Below are 17,515 nucleotides of genomic sequence, written 5' to 3'. Positions count from 1 at the left end.
CCTTTTCTGAACCTTTTCCAATTCCAATATATGTTTTTTGAGATGGGGCGACCACATCTGCACACAGTATTCAAGATGTGGGTGTACCGTGGATTTATATAGAGGCAACATGATATTTTCTGTCCTATTATCTATCCCTTTCTTAATGATTCCCAACATTCTGTTCGCTTTTTTGACTGCCGCTGCACATTGAGTGGATGTTTTCAGAGAACTCTCCCAAATGACAAATTTTGCCACCTCACTGTTTACCCCTTTTTCCAGATAATTTATGAATATGTTAAATAGGACTGGGCCCAGAACAGTCCCCTGGGGGACACCACTATTTACCCCTCTCCATTCTGAAAACTGACTATTTATTCCTACCCTTTGTTTCCTATCTTTTAACCAGTTACCAATCCGCGAGAGAACCTTCCCTCTTACCCCATGACTGCTTACTTTGCGTAAGAGCCTTTGGTGAGGGATCTTGTCAAAGGCTTCCTGAAAATCTAAGTACACTAGATCCCCTTGGTCCACATGCTTGTTGACTCCCTCAAAGAATTCTAATAGATGGGCGAGGCGTGATTTCCCTTTACTAAAACCACCACTATTGACCTCTCTCCATTCTGAAAACTGACTTAAAATCAATATACTGCATTTGTTTTATTTCTTCCAGTCTGTTTAAGACTGGGTTTGTTAAACATGCAGAGAAGAAAACTGATTTTAAGCTCTTTGGGGCAGAAGCTGTCACTGTAAAGTACCTAGCACACTAGGGCCCCGAGTCAGGACCACTGGGCATTAACCATAATACAAATGTTAAATAATTTAAGTTTGATTTCAAGACTAACGGGTCATTTTGGGAAAGGGTGGGATTGTGACATCAGAGATAACCTGGCCAATCAACATACAGTTGACCAGCGAATTTGCCTACTGCAAAGAGTTTGATTGCGAGACCATTAGAAAAAGCTTTCCTCTCTAGATGGTAACACAGGTAAGTTATCTTAAAATTGGCCTTAGGTAACAGGTACACTAACCCTGTTTAAGATGCTGAAAATTGACACTCAGTCACATTGTGTTAGTGAAATGTAGCCCTCTGTCCATGCTTGTGGAATCAGGGACTTTTTAATCTGGCAGTGGAACTGCTGCTAATCTGTTAAATATCAATTATATGTCCTTTTCCTGGTGAGTGACACAAATGTGTATAAAGCGACAGAGTCCTGTGGTACCTTATAGACTAACAGACGTATTGGAGCATAAGCTTTCATGGGTAAATACCCACTTTGTCAGACGCATGTAGTGGAATGTGTATAATTCACCTTCTGGTCTGTTTCTGGTGTGAGAAGTAGGAGTGTCTCCCAACCTCCCTTGTTAGGGGAGAGTCTTTCACATTATCTCCCTTCTGCCTGTGGAGGCAGGGTAGCAGAGTGTATACAATAGCCAGTTTTCACCCTGTCTGAGGCCCTGAAGCGAGAACTTCTGGGCTCTTCCTTGTCTCTCACGCTATTTAAATGTCCTCTCTTTTAAAAGATACAGCAGAAATTAAAGCTGGTCAGAAGTGACACATCAGATGATTAGATGTGTGGCCTGTGAGGGGAGAGTGAGAACTTTAACATGTCCATAGAGGCAACAAAGCAGAGGGGACAGAGATACGGAGAAGATCCCTGGTGGGCTTCTTTTACTCTGAGAACAGGGGGACACTCAAGGAAGATGAAAGACAACAAATTTAAACCCGATAGTTTTTCTTTTAAGCAAAAACACAACCTGTGCAATTCTCTCCCACAAGATATCCAAGTCCAAGAGCTTACCAGGATTTGACATGCTCCACTAGATAGGATTTTTTAAAAGGGGGGGGGGGAGGAGATGACAGAGAGAGAGAGGTATTGTTATGCTTCCAGCCATAAGCCAACCTGCACCTGAAAAAGTTAGTAAGAAACTTCCCAGTGGTTGAGTTATTCCATATTTTCATATCAGCTGGATTTTAGCCCGTTCGGCTGCAGCATTTGTTCATGGACGCAGTTTGTAACCACGTACTGTGCTGCATGGGCTCCTGTCGGAATTGGATTGGCAATTCCTCTTTGGTCTGCCTTCCAGGGAGGAAATCCATGCACCGCACCTCCAACGGCTTGGGTAGCTCACAGCAAAAATGGCCAATGACACCGATGTTTGGATCCTCGTGTGGTGAAAGCTCCCATTCGTTCTTATTTTTCCTCTTCGCTGTGCAAGACTTCTGATCCCTTGTTGAATAAACCCACGATATTTGAACTCTCAAAGAAGCAGTTCATGTCTACACTGCAGCTGAGAGCAAGCCTCCCAGCCCGGGTAAAGAGACTCATTCTACTTCTAGCAGAGCTAGCGATGCTAAAAATCACTGTCGATGTGGCATGGGCGGAGGCTCGGGCTAGGTGGGCAGGCTTGGACTCGGGCGGCTAGCCCATGCTGTAATGTTCACACTGCTGTTTTTATGTGCTCGCTCTGCCTGAACTAGTGTGAGACTGTCTACCTGGGCTGGGACTAGAGTGACCAGATGTCCTGTTTTTAAAGGGACAATCCCGTTTTGGGGACTTTTTCTTATATAGGTCCCTATTACCCCCACACACACTTCCTGTCCTGTTTTTTCACAGTTGCTATCGGGTCACCCTAGCTGGGATCCACAGAGTCTTAGCTGTTCTCTGCACACCCTTCCCACTCCCACAGAAACATTGGCACAGGCTTCCCTTGCGCTCCCTGTAACACGCCCCTTGCTGTTCTAGTGATGCTGTAGTCTGGGAGGAAGATATGGAGTCGGAGCTGCTAGGGGAGACCCCTGTGTGCTCCCCGGCAGAGCCAGTGCACTGGCAGTTCCTGACTCTGCTGGACACTGTGGGCAGGCGGAATGGACAGGTGCTAGTGATGGAGATGGATGATGTACATGAGGCAGCCCCGCTCGTGCAGATGGACTTTGCCCAGGAGCTCTTCAGAGGGATCGACCTAAAGACCAAACTCCACCGGAAGGAGGAAATCAAGGAGGAAGAGCAGGAGATGCAACCGCAGCTGGTCTTCATGCTCTGGCAAGCTGCCACGCTGAGGCAGCTCATGCAGTGGGAACACCTGGATGAAACACTCTGGAACTTAAGGAATCTCTTTCCCTGCATGCCAGCGGCTCTGGTCCTGGTGATGATCCAGCCAGACCTGCAGCACCAGCAGGTGGAACCAGGACGGGCAGCCGGGGCACTACGGAGAATGCAGTGCTTGCTGGATGGTGGCTTCCAGGAACTGGTGGTGGAAGCAGCTGTTTACAGCCCAGGCCAGCCAGATGGGACCCTGGAGGTCAAGAGAGCTGCTTGCAGAGCCCTGAGAGAAGTTCTGAAGGGCCAAGAAGGTACTAGAGGGGTCGGAGGTCTCACAGGACTGGGCATCATGTGAAGGGGAACGTGAGAGCTGGTCTTGCTGGGGAGGGGAGACAAGAAGAGCGAGGTGGGTGGAAGGAAATGTGGAAGCATGAGCCGGGTGCAGAGATCAAAGCGGAGTCAAGGGTGGGACACACCAGAGAGACATGAAAATCAGGGATGTGGGCACACAGGGTGGAGCTGAGCAAGGGGGTATTTGGGAGGCTGGGGGGGCACACGAGCTGGAAATTAGAATGGGGAAGGGGAACAGCCGTGTCCCTTTCAGCAAGCCATGGCACTGCAGGGCCTGAGGAGGGCCTTCAAGAAAGTGCATCAGGAGCTGCTCTTTACCCACCTTTCGAGCTGTGTGGCTCAGAGCCCCATAGATTTGCTGCTCCCTGTTGCTAACTGATAGGAGGAAGCAGCTCTGGGAGAGGAGGCATCTCGCATGTGCCTGAGAGCTCTGAGGAGAAAGTCTTGGTTCAGGGGCCGTCCAGTATGTGTCCGTGGGCCTTTGGGGAACTCTGTGGTGGTGTCGATAAATGTTTGGGCCTTTTATCATAGGGGCAACCTGCCCCAGTCACCTCAGTCCACCAACCCTACTTGGTGTGAGGGCAGGGGGCATGTTAAATCAGTGAGGAGGAGGATTGTGGGTTGGGTCTGTTTGAGCAGGGTTTGGGGGGATGTTCAGTCATTGCCCAGCAGGTCGGAGAGAGCTGGGTGCTGTCAGAAACTGGGACGTAGGCGGTCAGAGCTGGAGTCATGAGCTAGAAAGTGGAGGTCAGAGATGGGGACAGAATGGGGAGTCAAGCCAAGGGTCAGAACTAGAGTCAGGAATCAAACTAAGGGGTGTGGGGGGGTGTAGCAGCAGGGATCTGAAATGGGGCTGGAGGACAGGAGCAAGACAGGGCTCAGAAGGTAGCCAAGAAGGCAGGGTCCCGCTGCATGCCAGGGATTCACCTAGTTGCTCGGACAACTTCCTGTGCCGCCTCCTGGCTTAAATGGTGAGTGTGAGCCAATCTGAGAGCCTGGACGTCTCCTACCATTGGGAGCTTCATAGGTGGAGCCTATGGTGAGCGAGGGTCCACCAGCCTAAACTCTGGTACCAGCAAGCTGCAGTGAGGTTTGCCTGGGGACCGGGGTTCGAGACCTGAGATTCCTCACACAGGTGCTGGCGAGTCCCCTGTGATCCCTGAGCCCGGCTGCATCCCCTCCGTGGCCCACTTGACAAGCTGAGGGACAGCATGCTCTGGGAGGAAGAACAGGTGGGAAGGGCTGCGCTGTGATGTGGCTCTTCTGCCAAGGAATGTCGCAGGCTCCTTCGCTCAGTGGTTCATGCTCAGCACAGCCTCCACCTTGCAGCTGATGCTCCTCCAAGCCAGTATTTACACTGTTCCTCCCCTCCCCCCAGAAATGACTCCCCAGGATCCAGTTACCATCCGACTCAGCCTGGGGGTGTGCAACACAGGATACGAAAGACGGTATGAGGACAGGCTCCCTTAGGCCGCATTGCAATGTGCCTGGAAGGTGGGTGCATCTCATCCCGTCCCTTCATAGCAATATCCACCCACTGCTACTGCACTAGCAAACCTGTTTAGCCGGCTGCTCCTAGCATACTTGTTGGAGGAGTGCTCCCAGGCAGGTCAACTCCTGCAAATACCTCTGCCTGAGGTGCCCTCCCCACTCCCCCAACTCTCCCCTGGCAGTTTGGGAATTCCCCTTCCTGCCTGCCTGCGACTGCAAGCAGGCCATGCTGTGCTGGGGGAAGGAGGATGGGGGAGAGCAACGGGAGGGGGCTTAGATACCGTGGTAACGGTGCTATAGAAAACCTAGGCCAGACAGATCTTTATAGGACACCTCTTCCTCCCCCAGCCACACACACCTTCCTGCAACGCAATTCCCTGTGGTGTCACATACACTCCCCTCGCTGGGATAGCAGAGCTCGCAAGGGGAACGTGTTAGCAGCTAGATTTGGAACCTGCATGAACTGCCTGTCGTCAGCAGGGAGAGCTGCTGCCACAGCAACCCAGCTCCAGTCCCTTTCTTCCCTTTAGTTCACCTTACAGTAGTTCTGTGGCCATGAACCCTTGGCACGGTAGCATTTGCCAGGCTGTCCTCCACACCAGTGCTCAGGGCAGCAGGTAGACAACAAGCCTAGCCCTGTTTGTTTCACTGCATGCTAGGGGCCTGATCCGAACCCCTCTGAAGTCAATGGCAGGTCCTCCAGGGACTTCAGAGGACTTTGCATCCGCTTCCTAGGTCCCCTCCTTCCCCGTGCATCAGCAGAATTTTGATGTGCATGGTGCACCTGCCGTGAGAAGAGACAGGTGGGAGGTAGAGCGCTGAAAAGCTATGGCAAAGTTGGAGCATATATGGTTAGGGTCCTACCAAATTCACAGCTGTGAAAAAAGCATTATGGACCGTGAAATCCCATCTTCCCCCATTAAATCTGGCTACTGTAGAGACTAGATTTCACGGAGCTGGTCAGCTGGAGAGCAGCGGCTGCTGGCCGGGAGCCCACCTCTGAAGGCAGCATCACTGCCAGCAGCAGTGTGGAAGTGAGGGTGGCATGGTATGGGGGGGTTGTCAACATGGGGGGGGGGCTGGCATTACGGGTGGGCAAGTGGGTGACCACCCAGAGCCCCATGATCAAGGGGGCACTGTGGTCAGTCTCTCTCACACGCACGCCAGCCAGCCAGCGGCCCCTTTAACTCCTGAGAGGTGGGGCTGCGACTGTGCGCTGAGCTCCAACTGCTAGTCCCGGCCAGACGGAGCAGGGACAGGACTTTCTCTTCTCCTGCACAGGCCACTCCCAGGGCCAGGTCAGACCCACTTCCAGGAAGCTCCATGGATATTGGCCAGGCGCCCAGCTCTGAAGACAGCAGCACAAGAGTCAGGGTGGCAAGACTGCAGCCCTCCTACTATAGCCTTGTGACATCACCTTGCCCCCCCCCGTGAAAGTTCAGATTTAAATATCAGAAATCATGAAATTTACCATTTTAAAAATCCCCTGACCATGAAATTGACCAAAATGGACCTGAATTTGGTAGGGCTCTATATATGGTGATTGGGTATTCTAGCTGGTCTAGAGAGATCTTGCATCTTGATATGTGGCTTTGTGTGAATCAGTTTCGCTAGGTTCCTATGTAACAAATAGTACCTACAGTGCAGGCATATGAACTCCCTGTTCCAAGTAAAATGGACTGTGTTTAGCACATTCAAGGATACACTACCCCCTCTATGGAAACTCCATAGAGGGATAGCTTAGTGGTTTGAGCATTGGCCTGCTTAAACCCAGGGTTGTGAGTTCAATCCTTGAGGGGGACATTTAGGGATCTGGGGCAAAAAATCTGTTTGAGGATTAGTCCTGCTTTGAGCAGGGGGATGGATTAGATGACCTCCTGAGGTCCCTTCCAACCCTGATATTCTATGAAATAAACTGATTTCACCATGTGTAAAATGATCTTGTTAAATAGACACTAGGAGTGGCACAACCTGCCTACGGTTTGGTACAATCTGATGGAGAATGGCCGTGGGAGATATTTAGAGATTTTTTATCGGGGGAGGGAAGAGGCAATGTGGGAGGCAGGTGATTTGAATCTAATATCAAATAACCCCATTGAATAGCTGCATCCTCACTGGTATCGTGTAGAGGTTATGATTATTGCTGGCTGGGAAACTTTTCCTTTCTCCTGAAAACGTTGAGATTCCGGACATTTTCCCATTCTGCACTGGGACAAAACTGAGACCAAAAAAAGAGGGAGGGGGAAAAACCTACACAAACACCCCTCCCCATCTCAAAATATCCAGTAGTCTGAGGTTTGGGCACTCACCTGGGAAGGGGAACTCATGTTCCAGTCTTTGCTCTGAATCAGATAGAACAGGGACCTGTATCTGGGTTCCCCAATCTCAGCTCAGTGCCCCAACCCCCAGCCTATTGGCTGTTCTGGGATCTCAGGGAGGGGTTTTTATGTGAAAATTAAAAAAAAAAGTATTGAAAAATTCCCAACCAGTTCTAATTATGCTGAATTGATTAACTTGACAACAATTGGACTGCTGGTGGGCCGATACCACCGCCTATCATGCTGACTAATAGTGTCTCATTGTTTCCTTGTCCCCCCTTTCTGTCTGTATCCATCTGTCCTCTTGTTTTATACTTCGATTGTAATCCCCTTGGGGGCAGGGAGAGTCTGTTTGTTCAGTGTTTGTACATCACCTAGCACAATGGGATCCAGGCCCATCCCTGGATTCCTCGGTGCTGCAGTTATACAAATTTTGTTACAAATTATGCATTTTTGCATTAGAGACTTAATGTTTGTGTCTCGTTTGTTTTTTTACAGCTCCTGTATCCAGCTAAGATCTGAACTGCCACCAAAATAAAAAACAAACAAACAAAAAAAAAACTACACAACAAAAAAACCCCACACATTAAAATTTGGAGTTTATTCTCTGCTTGCATGCCTGTGTGTATGTATAAACTTCAAACCGTTTATCACTTATAGCAGGGCAGACAAAACACCCTGGGACGGTGTTCATGTGAGGAATTATGTAAGGACACTGGACTCATCTTTATTTACAGCTGCTTAAATATTTATTTTAAACCCTTGACATAATTAAATATTTTTTTAAATATTTCACAGCCAAAAGAAGTGATTTCTTGTTTAGTTGTATCATTCTCTCTCTATTTTAAGCTCACGAACGCTTCAGTCTGGAATCTATGTCTACGCAGCAAAAACAAAGCAATGGCGGCGAGTCTGAGAGCCTGGGTCAACTGACTCAGGTTTGAGCTATGGAGCTGAAAATAGCAGTGTAGATGTTTCCGCTCGGGCTGGAGCCCAGGCTCTGAGACCTTCCCCGCTTTCCGGGTTGCAAAGCCCAGCTCAATGTTATTTTTGCAATGTAGATGTACCCTTGTATGCTTTGTAATGCACCTAGCACAGTTCTGGGAGTCGCACAAAAGCAACCCTGATTATTCTGAAGGAAACTTTCTGGCCTGAAGTGGGGTAATTTGCCTCCCAGCTTTCATTTTTTTATGGTTGGTTTGCATTTTGAAGGAATTGAATCAGCATCTGTGGGTATGGGAGGATGTTGAGTGCCAGCTAATATCACCAACTCCAAGCATTCCTAACTAACAAGTCAAGCTCCAAAAAATCATGAGCTTGGCTTAAAAATGGCAAGTTTTTAAAAAACTGTAACTGCTGTCCAAGGTCACCCTGCAGGCCAGTGGCAGAGAAAGGTGACCCTTTGCCGTGTCCTGGGCTTCATGGTATGAGTTCAGCTCAGTCCCTTGAGTAGCACAGCAGAAGTGGGTTTACAAGAGGGTTTTAAATGCAGAGAGGAAGAGGTCACAGAGGCTGGACCATGCGCAGGGGGCAGTGTGGAAGAAGGGACGGAGATGTTGGAGAGAAACTGACACGTGTGGGCAGATGCCAGAGCAGAGGTAGCAGTGGTGACGGGCCAGGGAAGCAGGGTGGGGCAGAGTTCTGCCAAGCTTTGGAGGCGGTGAGGAGAAGCTTGAATACGATGTGGTAGCAGAGGGGGAGCCAGGGGAGGGGTTCAAACAGTTGATTCACGAGCAGCATTTTGTGTGGACCAGTGGGGGGCAGGTGGGTGTCTGGGAGGCCGGAGACAAAAGGGGTGCAGCTGGTGATGGACTAGAGGAGAGCTAATAGGGCTCTACCCTCTAACTGTTAGGATTCCTGCAGAGCACAATTTCCAGAACGCTGGGATCAGGCTGCTCCACCCTCTCGACGTGCCCTGGCGAAGGCTGCACCGTGCCAAGGGAACAGGAGGGCTTGCTGCTCCGTTCGGGCACAATCACAGGCTGGGACCACTGCCAGAGGGCTAGAGCCTTCTGCTAGGTTTCGCTGCCCCGTTAACCTCCAAACTTGGATCAAAAAGGGGCACGTGCCCAGACTCTAAGCAGCCCCAGCTTTATCTGCCTCCAAACAAAACCTTGCCAAATCCCTCTGCCCATCGATCCAGCACTGTTTACTGACACAACGGGGCAAGGTCCAGTCGCCCCCTGGCCTTTTCATGTAGTGCCCCAGAAAGGAACATTCCCAGGGAATTCTCTCAGCCTTGGTCCCATTTAGGGCTCCTTATCACAGGCCAGTGTTGGGCTGCTCCCACATCCTGTATGGCTAAGGAGTCTGCATTCTTTAAGGTGAACAGCTTCCTGTTCTGACAGCCTGGAGTTCTGGCATTCTCCACAGGCCAGAGGCAATGAAATACAAGTGGGCCAGGCACTGTTTGGTTACAGCCAAACGGGCCAAACTCCATCTCAGCTTATCCCTTTCGACAGGGTCAGTGGGAGTGGAGACTGCAGACCAATCGGACTCTCCAGGAAGAAAGCAGGAGGCTCTGTGTAGGTGCTTGGGGGATGGGAGGAGTTGCATTTAGCACTGACCATGTAACACATCCACTGGTATCAAGCCTCTGTTGGAGGAGGGAGAGGGAGAGAGACACTAGTCTCTTCCATCAAATACCCCGGTAAGCTATGGGGACGTTCCCTGAACTGGGGGGGCGAGAGCCATGAGTTCAGATCTCACCTCTGCTGACTGGTTTGTGTTCCCTTCCACCCTTATTGATCAAGGCCAGGCATCCAAGTATGAACTACAGTTCCATTTCACAGTTAACAGAGTGATTACACCAGGTCACTGCACGCACTGTCGGGAATAAGAACCTGCTAACTTAAGATATCCAATTCTTAGCTGCTCCATCGCACTGCCTTTCAGGTAGGATAACAAAAGCACGTTCTGCCTCTAACCAATAAGCTACCCTCTTCTCCCCAAACCAAGGCCGGGACCCAGGATTCCTGATGTCCATGATGATCCTGACGTCTAACACAATTGTGTCCCGCTCTGAAGGAGTGTGTCGAGTCCTCCTTTAGTTGCTGAACTCAAGAGGCCTAAATTAGGGGTCTGATAGGCCAGGCTTCAAACCTTGCTGTCAAGGATATTGGTTAAAGTCTCTTATTCACAGTATCGTGAGTCTCACCATAACATTGCAAGTGTTGACAACTCTGTCGGCACCCATGAGGTGAAAGGCCTATGTTAAGTGAAGGAAGCCCATACTCTGAAACCCCTTCATGACCCTAATAAAAGTAAGACTTTGCTCTGTGAGGACACCCGAGTTTATTACCCACCTGCTCAGCTATAAGATGAATTCCCCTCACAAGTTGGGTTGTGGCCTGCTTTTCGGGGCAGGAGCAGCAGTACCATGATTCTGGGGGAAGACATAGTCATGGGGGAAGAATCATGGCCACACACACAATAAAAGAGAAACTATTCTACAGCATGTTCCTGTGTTATAAATAAACCCCCCCACGGGGAGAGCTCTATGCTGTGGGGTTTGGCTGCTGTGGAGAAATGACTGGCCCTTTTGGAAGCAGCCTGGCTGGTCCAGAACCTCTGATATGGACTAAGACTATGAGTTTAGCATGATTTTTCCAGGGCCTTGTATCGCTCTATCCAAAATGGATTTCCTACATTGAGTGTGATTGCGTCCAGTGAGCGCAGATGGTATGGGCTATGTGGCTGATGTCTAGTGGGAAGGAGAGGAGCTCATTAGGGGCTAAAGTCATTGGTGCCTGGTGACTTTCAGAATATCCACTAGTTTTTGATAGCTAACCCCTGGCAGCCCCTAAACTGTCTGGATCCCATCTGTGGCCCCTGAAGGACATTCTGAGCTGGGTAGGTACAACATGAGCTGGGAGTACAGACTGGTATGGAGAGCTCTATAACAATTCAGTCCTTGGGTAAGGGGGGAGAGAACATCTGAGGCCTTTCTGCTGTGGTTGTGTTAAATTACATACAAGGTGCACAGTCTAAGCTGGTGACAGTGGGTTGCTTTCTATTTCTGTAGCAGGGTGATGGGCCCTTGCTACCACCAGCTGATGAGGGGTATCTGGGGTGTTGTGTTTTTAGATTTTTACAGTAGGCACCTCTGCAGTATAAAATAAAATTGCTCCTGGCAGAATTCCGTCCCTGGAATAAAATTGACATAAAAGTCCTCTTCGCAATGCTCTGCCTAGTGTAGGGATTCTTCTACGTGGGCTCCTTCTTCTGGGTCTGATCCGTGTGCCTCTCTCGACCCCACATGGGTTTCTCTCTTTCTGTTTCCTATTTTGATGTTAGATTTTCTCATTCATGCTCAGCATGCCTGCAACAGCCATATACCTGTGTTCTCTAAGGGAACAAACTCTTTCCATGACTCAATGAGTTTTTGCAGCCTATGAGGCTGCGGATTTAGGGGATTTTGTGCTGTTTGTGCAGTGATATACAGAGTGGGTTTGGACACAATAAACCGCTGTGGAATCTGACAACACATAACACGAGGATCTGATTAATGACAGGATCCTTTTCATTTTAAGAATTCAGTTTGTTCCATTTTGGTGACTACGTGTTCCCCTCGTTCTCTCTGCTTGCAGACATCGGGCATGGTCCCGGCTCATTCCTCTTGATCGGATTTTCACCTTGATAAAGACTTTACTGCTCTTCAGTATCAACACAAAGGTGACAAGGAATATCAGACTTTCAAGTGGCTCCATGTGGAATGTCAGGGGTTCTGTTCAGCTTTTGAAATCCTATTGTACAAATGGAGAGTCATGCAATCGCTGTGATTTTCTTTGAACCTGTGTGTTAGCTGGTTTGTGAAGGAGAAGGAACAATAGCAGAGTCATTAGGACCAGATTCTGTGTCCAGTGACGTTCATGGAAAGACTGTCCATTGAGATCAATGGGCTTGAATCAAGCCCACAGCCAGATATGCTGAGAACTTGCCTTTGTTAATTGTTAGCCTAGCTGCTGAAACGTAGGTAAAGGTTTATGAATTGTTACAATGACCTTTGATATAAAGGTCTGTTTAAAAAAGATATGAGAAGGAGCTAGACCAACTGACTTAATTTAAACAGAAATGGTCGTCTGATCTCACGGAAAGACTGTGTTAAGATTATGACTGGTGAACTAGAGGAGCAGAGGATTGGAAATCAATGAACCAAAATCGGTGTGTTGGAAATTAAGCCTGCTTGGTGGACAAAATAATGAGTGGCTGGATTATTCCACCCATCGCCTCTTTGGGGACCATTCAAGAGACTTTAGAGGGGAGACTAAACCTTACTGACATCACCGCAGCTGCAGTGGAAGGATTGTTGCCTGCATTGATACTCCAGTAGGGACGCTTGACCATCAGTGCTGCAAAAGCGAGGACCTCAAACTGATACATGTAAGATCCTGCTCTGTCTTCTCCTCCCTTGTGTACTTCTTTTTGCCCCCCTATCTTCCTCCTGAGTTATCTCTCTCAGCTTTTCACCTGATCCTGAAATCAGCTGTACTGCCCGGCACCAGGTTGGTGAGACGAGAGACAGCCCGTCCAGCATTTCCCAGTCTGAGAAGGAGCAGTGATTGAGAGGGACTGAGCAGACCAACCAGATGATGCCCCTGACCCAGAAGGTGAGCCAGGGTCCAGGGCAACAGCTGTCATGGCCACCTGCCAGCATCCGTCTGTGCCTGGCCAGCCACTCTGTATCCCAAGAACATCAACAAAAGCTGAATTTCCCCCAGCTTTATTGTCCTATCTCTTCTCTCCCTGTGTGTGTCCCCGATTTGTCTAAAGCAGGAAAGTGATGATTATTCCCTATTCAGAATTGAACAACAGCACTAACCCTTTCTTCCCCACCACGAAGCACGGTTTGACTGACTGAATAAGAGACTTTAGCCAATATCCACTGTCTCCAAAAAGGGACCTTGCTAGGTTTTGATTGATTGTTTTGCCTAAACAGTCAATTTCAATGGCCGTGCTCTTTACTTCCGGTGGATTATTTTCCTTTGCTGTGTTTCAGTCAATAAACTTCTGCCCTGTGGCATGAATTGAATTATGTATTTGCCATGGCACTAAGCAGGCTGCGTTCTCTGCATACCAAACCATTGACCTTTTTTAACACTGTTTAATATTGGACAGTGATTGGGTGTTAACACCTTTAACCCATATATTCCATCTAATTTAATATAGCAGGGCTTAGGAGGAGAGCTAATAGATGGTCCATAAACCTGAACTGGAACTGTTGGAGAAAAACAGAGTTTTTACTTTTAGGTTGGGTGCAGCAAGTTAGATACTTTATTATTTTTAGCAATTGCGTGGAGGGAGAGAGCAAAACGTGTTTTTTTTTTTTTAGATAAACAATTACAGCAAGCATTTATACCTTTTGTTATAAACAATAATGGGCAACAGCTGCATTTTGTTTATACATAGGTTATTTTATTTATTTTTTTAACCAATTTAAACTATAGTTTACAGTTTGTACTTATTTAACTTAAGGTTGCAACAACTTTTGACCCAGTTTTTTTTTACTTGCCTAACACAATTTTTGCTTTTACAAATGTTGTGTTATTAGGGTTACAGCTAGCCTGACTTTTGCTGACATAAAAATATGAAATTTCCTTTAAATTTCTGTTAGTTTTTTTTTACTTTTACAAGGACTTCTTGGTCAGATTCACTTTCCCCGCTCAGGAGAGATCCAGGATGGGAATAATTGGCAACACTGCAGATCATATCTCTTTAGTTCGGTGCCTAGCTTTAGTCAGGACCCCACTTCCAATTGCTAACAAGTTGGGCCTGTAACCAGTGCAGCGTGGAAAAGACCAGTGTTGTCTACAACTTCCAGGCCTCATAAGCACCCTTGATATAATTGCTTGGGTCCTACCACTGAAGAGATTTAGTTTGGGCTACATGAACGTCACTTGCAATGTACCACTAAACTGGTAGCTATTTTAAACTCTGTTCGGGAGGTGCTAGCTCTGTTTCTTGAAAAACAATGAGTAGGACGAGAAAGCTGCATTGGCAATTAGAGCGAACCTTTGTTAATGAATAGAGAAATGTAAACACAGTTGTTTGGAAACGGTGGATTACGTTCACGTTCCCTATGGACATAGTGACAAAGGAACATCTAAACAAAACGAGCTGTATTACGGCTGAGCATAAAAAAGAACTGGGTCTTTACAGATACTTTCATTTGGAAAAGCGGTTGATTTTTTTATTCAAATAAGCCAGGTATCTGCTGCCAAGCAAAAATAATCCGTGATGCTCATCCAATTTAAGTATGGATTCTTTTGCCTTTTATGTCTAGGATGTCCCTACATTAACCACAGGGCTTCCAACCGGAGAGGTTATTGTCCCAGAACAGGTCAGGGTTTGGATGCTACTCATTGAAAAGCTATATAGGAGCTAGGGATTGTTCATACTCCAGGTAAGGATTCTTCTTTTAGCTTCAGGGGATAGGACTTGAATGGCACAGGACACTATTTTGCATACTAAGGCACAATTTAAACACCTTTGTGTGGTGGGGGGCTTTGTCATTAGTTAGCATAAATAATGTCCTGCCCCCTTAAGGCCCAAACATAAATAGAGAAGGGCTTTCATCAGTCAAAGTCCAAAGCAAAATTGTAAAGCATGGCTCACTCCTGCCGGGGCGAGGGAGCTAAGAAGAAGACCTCACCTCTGGTTCTCTTCTCAGCAACAGGGCTCTCTCTAGACAGCTTTCCTTCCTGACTCACTGCTGGAATAAGTTCCCAGCTTCCCACAGCACCTCCCTCAGTGCTATGAAGTGGGGGGGTGGAGAGAAAGAATAAATTTCCCCCAGCTCCATCTCTAAATAGAGTCGATCTCCTTCCTGACCCATTACCTGCTTCAGCCAAAGAAAAACTATAATAAATTAGGTATTGGGTATGGAGTTCCTAGAATCTAGCAATGAGAAGCGAAAGCCAGGGGGCCCCAGCTATGTGTCTGTTGCCTGTGATCCTTCCTTGTTGTTTTCAAAGTCTGTAGTATTAGAGACAGAATGTATCTACACCAGATTAGATAAAGGGTGATTGGCAAGACTTGAAAGAAATGAAAATAAATCCTTACACAAACTCCAACTAAAGCCCATTCCTGTCTATTAGATTGTATCTGATTTTATAGCTTTAGTACATGGCCCATTCTTTTCAGAAGTGGGTGACCTTGCTGTCAGTGAGGTAGGTCAACATATGGTCTTATGACAGCAGAATGTGATCCCTAGTTAAGATTCTCCCCTTTTAATCGGTGCTTGTCAATTACTAAGTTACTTTCACCAGTCACTTGCCTATGACTCACCTGGGCTAAGCCAGCTCTTTCTGGCCTAACTCAGGAGGCAAGCCCCTGTGGAAGAAAGCATGCTTGGAGCAGAGTTGTGATGGTGCAAAGCGCTCACAACCCTTGTTTCAGCAGGGGCGCTGCAGCCAGCATGCTTGCAAATTGAAATGGGGCTGGTCAGGGTGCACAAGCAGCCATACATTTTACAGCCCTTCTTTTGTTGTAAACATCATGGAACTCCATTGGAGGAAGGAAGGGGGGATGTCATTGCCACTCCCCAAACTGGTGATTCCTGCGACCTGAGAGCTTTCAAGCCTGATGTTTAAACCACTGATTCTTTCACACCTTGGCCAGGCCTTCGAGGTGGAGCAGTACCCTTAAAAGAGTTTGGGGCTTTGCCAGCCTGGTGTTAGGAATTTATGTAGTTTTTATTATTATTCTCAGAGTGCAAAGCATCATAAAGTCACATCACAGTGAACACAACGCAGGAGAGTCATTGGCCAACGATCTTTCTCCATGTTTTGCTGTCTTTACACAGCCTAGAGAAGCGTGCCACACCACATCCCGCCCAGTTAGCCACATCATCAAACCACACTCGCTGTGGGCTTCCCTGGCACCAGTCATTGGTAGGGAGAGAATGTAACATAGTCCCCTAACGGAATGGTTCTCAACCGCTTCCATAGCATGACCTCCTTGTCTATATTGGGACAGCCCCAGCCCCCATGACTTGCCTTCCCATTTAGCAATAGGGAATGGCAGGGTGGTCGGGACCTTCATCTCCAGGTCGAGAACCTCTGCCCTGACTGTTCCTCTTAGCCTGTCTGTGTCTGGCTGGGCGATAATGTGCAGTGAAAGTAAATGCTCCACTCTCCCATTATTCCCTGTTCCTTTAATGTTCAAGAGAACTGCACACATCCACTGGTGGCTAAATAGATTCCAAATTCTTTGCAAATCAGCTGTGGCTCATTAAACGTACGGTGCTGGGTGTCGCCGTAACTCCCATCAGCTGGAAGCCCTGTAAATTATTAGCATTGCGTCTTCTGCGGGGGGACTAGGCCTGTGAGTGGCCCTGTTTATCAAGGAAAAGCAGCATGAGAAGCCCATCGGCTGTGATGCCGCTGCTTTCCCAGCCCGGCTGACACACATTTGTCCATTTTGTAAACTTCACGGTACGTTCTCCCCTGGCTGTTTGTCACTCGATGTTCTTTCATGTGAACAGGGCTTCCTTGTATGCTTAGTGGTCAGCGTGTGCCCCTGCAACCGTCATGGACAAGTTCAACTACGGTTATTTCCCGGCTCACAACTGAGGCTTTATATTTGGTAACACAAAACCTTCAGTAAGACTTTGTGCTCCCCCCACAAACACGCAGGGCCGGCTCTGGCTTTTTGGCCGCCCCAAGCAAAAAAAAAAAAAAAAAAAACGGGGCGGCCAGAACGTCAAAGCAAAAAAACAAAACAAAAAACAAAACCAAGCAAAAAAACCCTGTGGCGTGGCCGGAGCGCGGGTGCAGGGGGACCGGCTGGGGGAGGGGGAGAGGGAGCGGGCGGGAGAGAGAGAGAGAAGGGGGCGGCCAGGGCTACAGCAGGGGCGCTGCCACGCGGCCCCTCCCGCTGCGCTGCCTCCTGGCGCGAGGGCTCCGCTCCGGTTGGCGGGGAGGGAAGGAAGAGGACTGCCCTGCAGGGCGCTCTGGTTCTCCGCAATGCCGCCCCCTACAGGGCGGCGGGAGCAGAACAAGAAAGAAAGAAAGCGGCCGTGCCACCCTAGGATTGGGCGGAATGCCGCCTCGAACAATCTGCCGCCCCAAACACCCACTTGCTCAGCTGGTGCCTGGAGCCGGCCCTGCAAACACTGCACGCTGAACATGTACACCCGTGTTAATGCTGAATATTTGCTAACGCTGCCGACCCGGTGATTAGAGGTTTGCATTCTGCTGGGAGGGAGATTGATGTGTTGTGTGTTTATGGCGCTGTTGGAAATGGCTTGTGAAGAGGCTGCAGGGTCTGTCAGTGTCTGTGGACCTAAGCTGTGTGGGTGTTAGGGTAGAATTAGAAGGTGTCCTATAACTT

At 48.4% G+C, this 17,515-nt stretch overlaps 1 protein-coding gene across 1 annotated transcript; it reads left to right on the top strand.

Moving 5' to 3' along the window:
• Positions 1–2,591: 2,591 nt before the first annotated feature.
• LOC117883145 (uncharacterized protein C2orf72 homolog) lies at positions 2,592–5,307 on the top strand. Its single transcript, XM_034782180.1, has 2 exons — positions 2,592–3,334; positions 4,753–5,307. The coding sequence occupies exons 1-2, from the start codon at positions 2,752–2,754 to the stop codon at positions 4,842–4,844; spliced, it is 675 nt and encodes a 224-aa protein (XP_034638071.1). The 5' UTR covers positions 2,592–2,751; the 3' UTR covers positions 4,845–5,307.
• Positions 5,308–17,515: the final 12,208 nt, after the last annotated feature.

Source organism: Trachemys scripta, chromosome 9 (assembly GCF_013100865.1).
Source record: "Trachemys scripta elegans isolate TJP31775 chromosome 9, CAS_Tse_1.0, whole genome shotgun sequence".
In the NCBI taxonomy this organism is placed as follows: domain Eukaryota; kingdom Metazoa; phylum Chordata; order Testudines; family Emydidae; genus Trachemys; species Trachemys scripta.
Note: the sequence above shows the minus strand (reverse complement) of the source record. Positions and strands in the feature narration are given on the sequence as shown.